Genomic DNA, 7,278 nt, shown 5'->3' on the forward strand with positions numbered 1-7,278 from the left:
TGTTACAATGGGCCAAAACGTTGCAATTGAGTTGTATTAATGAAGAGAATTCAAAGTTATGCCTTTCTGCGTGTTGAGAATCTCAACAGCACAGTCGAGTTGAGAGTGTAGGAGCCGTACATTATCGGCAGGCCCTGACACACATTATGGGGGCCATGCGGCAGTGAATGTCCCGCTCTGATGTGATGCTCTGAAAGGCCCTTTGTTTGCTCCTGTGAGGAGATGAACCCGGGTTCATTGCCACGTGTAGCATCTCCAGCATCTAAAGTGGCCCTGGGGAGAGAAGCATTTTACCTCTCCATCCACAGAGGCCAGAACAATGCCGACTCGAGGTGAAATTCCATTTTAATTTGTGCCAATCCCTTCGCTCTGAACAATGCGTGAGCACTGTATTTCTCCCTTCAGTTACTGTGCGACCCTGGTTTTGTAAACCAGGGCAAAACAGATATGCTCCTCAAGTCACTACTTTTATTTCATTAAAGCTTTATAAATGTGGCTATTAATAAATTATTGTAATTTAAGTCTATAATGAAACAGGATTAGCAATATACAAAAAATGCATTCATTAGTTATTAACAGCAAAACAGTCTAGTATGCAAGGACTGAAAAAGGTTGAGCTTAAGTAACACAAAGATGTGTTTTTTTTTTTTAAACCTGCTTTTATTGCTCAAAAAAATGTTTTTGGTTTAGAGTATGACATATTGAGAATTATGCTGCACTGCCCTCTAATGGTCGACTGACTATAAACGTACTGCTCAGATAATAAGTAGTCCTAAATCACAATGGATGCATTTGTCTCATTGATTAGAATGTTTTTTAAATTTCCATACATTTCTGAAAATATATAGTTTTTAAAAATTGTTAAACCACATACGAAACAAAATATAACTCCATACGTACATCAAGCTGTGGGTCAGAATGTGATAAAGGCAGAAAGAAACATGGTCATGTAGTATTTTATTGATATGCATGTACACATATGTAAATATGACACTGAATATTCAACACACTATAACTTGGCACTTTTCCCCCCCAAATAATCTTCCTCGATATTGGTACACAGCTGACAAAGATGGAAAAATAAAGAGTCCAGCACAGTTATGATTTAAGGCAATGAGTTTTACCTAATTATTTTTAAGGACCACGTGCCACTAACTACAGTAATTTGATTGAAACAGCTTTGGCCATTAAGACTTATTGGTGGCATGACAAGCCACTTTCATTCATTTCTTCTGTTTAGTTGATTTCTCCTTTTCAAACTGGGCAATCTGACTGAAGATGTCCACCAGGTTGCTTGGCAGTTCTTTCTTCTGTCCTCCTTCAGAGAATCTCCTGCTCTTTTGAGAGTAGTCATTGCACGATCTGTGGCCATTGCCTTCAGACCGCCTGGAGTCCCTACTCTCCTTCTTATCTGCATCGGACCATCTGTGGCTGGACATTCCCTGTGAATGGATGTCCCTGGACTGCGTCTCAGACTTGTGTGAATACTCGGAGCCTGCCGATGAGGAAGAGTACCTCCTGTGCGCAGAGCTCTCGGAGGTGCTACTCACTCGCTTTTTGCAGACCATGTGGGGCGTGTCTGACTTCCTGTGGTCGCTGTGGGCCACTCTTTCCCTACCGTTCACATCCCTCTCCAGGGGTTTGGACCCCAAGCACTTATCACCGTGGCGGTCTTTCGCTTTGCCGGGCTCAGCGGGACATGGGCTGCATTCAAAAGGGTCATCCTCAAACCTACCTCTACTGTCCTCCAGTACCTCGGCTGCAGACGAGGCACAGAAGGAGCCGGAGCTTTTACTCATGCCCTGCGAACGCTCATCCTCAAAGAGCTGGGCAACAGCATGCTTCTGGTTGATGAAGGAGGCGGAGGTGTTGGCTGGAGCAGGGTAGCTCTCCTCCGCATCCTCCTCATCAGACCTGTAGCCATGGGAGGACACTCTCCGCTGGCGTTTCTTGTGGCTGTGAGAGGAGTGCCTCCGTTTGTGCTTTTTCTTTTTCGATTTCTGACGACTGGAAGAAGAAGAAGTGGCATCGGATGAACTAGATGATGACGAAGAGGATGAGGACCTCCTCCTTTTTCGTTTCATCCTAATGATTAAAAACAACATGCAACAGTTCATGAGTTCTGAACATTTTCAATGCTGAAAATATTGTAATAAAACCAAAGTGAATTCTGATACACAGCAAGCACAGCACACGGTGCACACAACTAAATGTGTCCTCTGCATTTAAGTCTGCATCAGCCTTGGTGAGCAGTGGGCATCCCTGTAAGTCGCCCGGGGAGCAGTGTGTGGGGACGGTGCTTTGCTCAGTGGCACCTTGGTGGTTCAGGATTTGAATTCGTGAAGCCTTCAGTTATGAGTCTGCTTTCTTACCCCCTAGGCAACCACTGCACCATGGAATTAGGGTTGATCAAACTCTAATTACAAAAGAATGTATTTGGAATCATCATTATTTCTGCAACATCATATGTATTCATATGTATAATCACAAAAGAAATGAGTCATAAAATCAGTGTTTGTTTGACACCTTTCTACAGATAAAGTTCAAAATAGCATAGCTTCTATCAAATACTTGTTGGTATGTTCTGTCCCCAAAACTGCTCCTTCTTAATAAAAATAAAAATAATGTGTGCTGGTGTGCTTACTTATGTATGATAATACTACAGCCTGGTCACATTCAAAACAACATGGATTTACCTTTTCTCCTCTTTTAAGATCTTACGCAATTTTTCTGCACTTGTCTCCACAGTCTTAGCCTTTTCCTGCTCCTTCGCCATTTCTTGTTCTCTGAGTTTAAGTGTTTTCTTTAAAGTAGTCAATTATTAACGTAAATTCCCAATCAAGTTGAAAAATGGTTATACATTCAAAAAAATGCAATGTTTACAATCAGTCAGGTCATATTAAAGTATTCAGAGCATGCAACGATCACCATTACGATCCATTTCGATGTTATAATTATGCACAAACAGGAAAAAGACAGTTACCACAGCGGAGCCCAGGTTCAGAATCAAACCGTTACAATCCAGCAAGGTCAAAAACGGTTTTCCAGAGGTGGCAATCATGTTGGCCAGGCATGGTCACAATCCCAGATCAAAGTGGCACATGGACAAACACACAAACAAATAATCAGTATTACAATCCACGCATGGACTTAATAGGCATTCTTTTAACATGAGACTTGATTCATATCCTCTTTTGAGGAAAATGCATATACACGAATAATTAAAGGAAGCCAGGAGTCCAAATAAAATTCAACAGAATGTTAAAAATAGGTTTACCAAAATGAACATGCTAATCAGGAAGCTTCAGCCTGCACTGTCATGTAATATCGTGAATCTCACGAGGTACTGTAGAACGTAAAGCTACCTGCCGATTATTTTTTTAATATATCAGTATATGAGTCTGCGGGCAGTAACTGTGTACATGGATGGGAACCCCAGCTATCGGGTGATATTCTGACCACTATTTGATGAACTTATCACATGAACCATTAAAAACCACACATCACATAAACCCTTTCTGACAGTTCTTGACATGGTCCAGCTCACCTGAATATGCATCTGCAGTTTCCTCAATGCGTCCTCAGCCTCCCGGAAGCTGTCGTCGAGAGTGAGGGCCTTTTTGTACAGCCCCTCCGCAGTCACAAGTTTCTTCTCTTCTTCTAGCCTAAGACGCAGCAACAACGGTCTTCAGCGAAGTCAGGGTAGAAATTTGCCACTCAATTTTAAATCTATTTAGTAAACCTTTCATTGCAGACAAGTGGGGGAAAAGTGGCAAACTCTGAACCCAGTCGAAAGAATAAGACTAACTGCTGAATCAGAGACTACTTACTGGCCACCCCGCTCCACCAGGGTCTGGCAGAGATATTTCTTTGCATTTCTGTGGCTGGGACAGGTTTCCAGGGCAAGTTCAAAGTCATCGATTGCTTTCACAAGACTACCTTTGGTTGCATACCTAGGGACAAATGTCAGGAAGTCATTTATACATTTTCACCAACATGTATTCCCACATTCACAAATGACCAGTGAAATGTGCCGCTGTATGAAGATAAGGTGGTACATACAGTGCACCACGGGCCACGAGCGCTTCCACATTGTTCGTGTCAATCTCCAGGGCCTTATTGTACTCATTCATTGCTTCGACGTGCCGGCCCGCTTTGAAATGGTCCACGCCAGTTTTGACGCTGAAACAGCAACGTTAGAAATTCACATTTGTACAGGCGTTTCATTTGTTTTAACGTGAATGGACATATATTTCACAGACCACTTCAAGGCCCAGGATGCTGACTGCTTTTTTCGAATGTTGTCAGCAAAGTCTTCTTCAAGAAAATGTTTCCTGCAAATCAGAGGATGAACTAAAGATTTTCTGGTGTATTTCACAGTAACCTATTATCTGTGTTAAAATTCTAATTATAACAAGAGTGAGAGAGAAAGACATTTACTTCTGTAGCCCCCTCATCAGTGAAGGGGAAAGTGTTTCATCAATGCCCAGTTTTACTAGAAGGACATCCACATTGGTTGGATTGGAGAAACCAAGGGAACTTTCCAGTATCTTCTCATATGACTCGCAGCAATCACTAGCCCCACGGCTAGATAAAGACACAATTGGAATGGAATCCTTGCTCAGTCAAAACCCAAAAACTTGGAAGGAAGATTTTAATCTCTTTTCACCTGTAATGAAGTGGCAGATCCTCCTTGCTAATAACGCCAAGTTTAGTTTTACCCATGCTGGGACACAGAGAAGACAAATGTAGTGAAATTGTAATTTTTTCTTGATAACGGTCGACATCCTTGACTCCAGCTGTTTAAAAAAAAAAAAAATGTATATGAATGAGTGCTTACAACGTGCTCAAGTAAAAATGGAGCGCGAGAGCATTTTCTGTGGTTTACCTCGAATCAAATCCCCTATTTGGTAATAAGACAGGGGGTCATCATGGCTCCTGGTGGAGGGGACTTCTCTAATAGGACACAGAGCCTGCAAGAGGTAAAAACCTAGATTACAGAGGACATAATGGAACACGGACTATGAGGCTACAGAGAGAGAGGGGATGAATTTTTTATTTATTTTTGCTAAAAATCATGAAAATGTTATATATCATACTGTTAACTCTAGGTCCTCCACATCTCTCTCCAATCCACCCCCTGTGCAGATAAGAGCGACAAAGAATCCAAATTCTCGAATGGAGGTGATCCGTCCTATAATAACATCTCCTCTCTCAACGTCCCTGTAGAAAAGATCCTTCCTCTCCTGCTCAGGAACTTCCATAAACTGTTCCAATGGGGGCATAACGGCGTAAGGCTCTGCAAACATAGAAAAGTCAGCAAAACATTCTTCACACCATTAATCATTTGTCAAAATGCAGAGTGGGGTTTTACCACTCGTCTCTTCCTGCAATTCATACTGCACAATTGAAGTGGACTTCCACGATGGTGAGAACAACAGATCTGCTTTCCTTGCAACAAATTGTTCCACTATGGATGTTCCCCCTGGTGCATCTCTTCTGGGGGGCAGTAGAAATGAGAAATTTTACACTTCCCAAAACTTTTAAAACTTTTAGCCAGCGTCTCCCACTCACCGCTGAGGGACACTCTTAGACAGGTCGGCAGCAATGGAGTTGAAATCTGGGTTTTCGATCTGTTCAGACCTCAAAAGGCTGAACAAACTCTGTCCATGATATGACAGCGACTGCCTCAACAGATCCCTGTCCATCGTCGATCAGCTTTTGTTACATGTCCTGTAACATGACAGTGTCATCACGCCAAATTCGCACAGACGTGAAACAAGGAAAAATTCAGTTTCATCAAACGCATGACGTTGCTGTTTTAATACGAAACAACCATCCGGAAAAGGAGCATAAGACACTAACCTTAAAACCAAACACGCCTTTTCGACGCTGTCAGAGGCGTTGCCGATGACGACTACTGTTGATGTTTTTAATATTAGCACGTGTGCAGTAAGCTTGCCGTCACCTTTACGGTTCCCCAAACAGACTAACTAGCAAATAAGCAGGAAAAGGGAACCAAGGCCGTCGCTGAACATAAGAAACGACCCAATATTAGCTGCTGGAATAACCTAGCTAGGTGCCTATCCGGTTACCAGCAGTCTAACCATTGGCTGCTGAAACGGCAGACGCTCGCAAAGCACGCAAATACGCTGTAATCTTTAAATATGTTTGGACGACTGGTTTCTAAATAACGCAAGCATGCGGAATTATGCTACGTTGAGTTCCTCACCCCGAAAACACATGCAGCGCCTGACTAGCTCCCACGTTAAGCGCTCAGCGAGCGGTCAGCGCCACCTACCGGGCTGGAGTGGGAGGCGGAGACGGACACCGAATCCCAATTCCAAACGATCCACGTAATCCATGCTCTTAATCTCAAACCGCCATATGCGTCCACATACGCGCCACACGAAAGAGAAATGCCGTTGATGCACCTAAACAACACAGTTTTATTATCACATAAGCATATTATTATAACAGGTTTTCAGGTAAATGGACAATATAACATTGTAAATCCCACCACCAATCCCCTTTAATAATCCCATTAATAATATCATACTGATTACTGAATATACAAATCCCACTACAGAGAATCCACATAGATTTGTTAAAATGTGGCGTTCTAAAGGTCAGTGGTAGTGTTTATCTTTCCCTCTGGACACGACCAATGTAGATGCCTGACTGGTGGTGGACAAGAAAAGAGGCTTGAACTTTACAGTGCTTATTATTATTTCACATTGAGGTTGTGGGTGATGACTGAAAATGATTTGTAATTTGTTGACCTTAAATGATGAAGTCCGTCCAATGGACAATAAAGGGCCACTAATAATAAGTCGTACCTATTAAAAATTAACTGATTTATCTTTTTATGGGGTCGTTTTAAGGGGGGTGGGGCCAATTGGGATGAATCGAAGGCTTCCACCCTCCTTGTTAGTAGGGTTGCCAGAGTCGCAAAATATACGCCGCTTGGAAGAAGCAGAAGCTAGACCACGTTGAATTGTAAATATTCATACATTTTCGTAGCAAACATAAGGATTAAAGAATACTCAGACAGCTAGCAAATGTTCTATAACTTTATTTTTTGACAGATAACACTATATAATGGAAAATTGGCAAAAACGCTAATATTTAACATCAAGATAAAGCGAGGCAGTTGTGGACTAACATAGTCACAATAAAATAATTATTAACTTTCAGCCAGTTGATTGTATTACTTTCTGGTAAAATATGAACACTGGTTGCCATTTTAAAGCTTTAAAAGTTTTGGGAAAATGGCGA

At 42.0% G+C, this 7,278-nt stretch overlaps 1 protein-coding gene across 5 annotated transcripts; it reads right to left on the bottom strand.

Moving 5' to 3' along the window:
- Positions 1–940: 940 nt before the first annotated feature.
- On the bottom strand, positions 941–6,284 carry ttc14 (tetratricopeptide repeat domain 14). Of its 5 annotated transcripts, none has more exons than XM_029000537.1 (13): positions 5,866–6,283; positions 5,575–5,733; positions 5,375–5,496; positions 5,100–5,299; positions 4,889–4,973; positions 4,670–4,799; positions 4,441–4,587; positions 4,263–4,334; positions 4,063–4,182; positions 3,831–3,953; positions 3,548–3,665; positions 2,697–2,803; positions 941–2,085 (listed from the first exon to the last, which is right to left on the bottom strand). In XM_029000537.1, exons 2-13 carry the CDS (start codon positions 5,706–5,708, stop codon positions 1,224–1,226), a joined length of 2,220 nt encoding a protein of 739 aa, XP_028856370.1. In that variant the 5' UTR covers positions 5,709–5,733; positions 5,866–6,283; the 3' UTR covers positions 941–1,223. The 5 variants fall into 5 exon arrangements, 3 of the variants coding, with proteins under 3 accessions (XP_028856370.1, XP_028856369.1, XP_028856371.1); XM_029000536.1 differs by having other exon boundaries at positions 5,375–5,499; XR_003751671.1 differs by having other exon boundaries at positions 1,949–2,085; positions 2,697–2,786; positions 5,375–5,499; positions 5,866–6,284.
- Positions 6,285–7,278: the final 994 nt, after the last annotated feature.

The sequence above is a fragment of the Denticeps clupeoides genome, chromosome 13 (assembly GCF_900700375.1).
Source record: "Denticeps clupeoides chromosome 13, fDenClu1.1, whole genome shotgun sequence".
In the NCBI taxonomy this organism is placed as follows: Eukaryota; Metazoa; Chordata; class Actinopteri; order Clupeiformes; family Denticipitidae; genus Denticeps; species Denticeps clupeoides.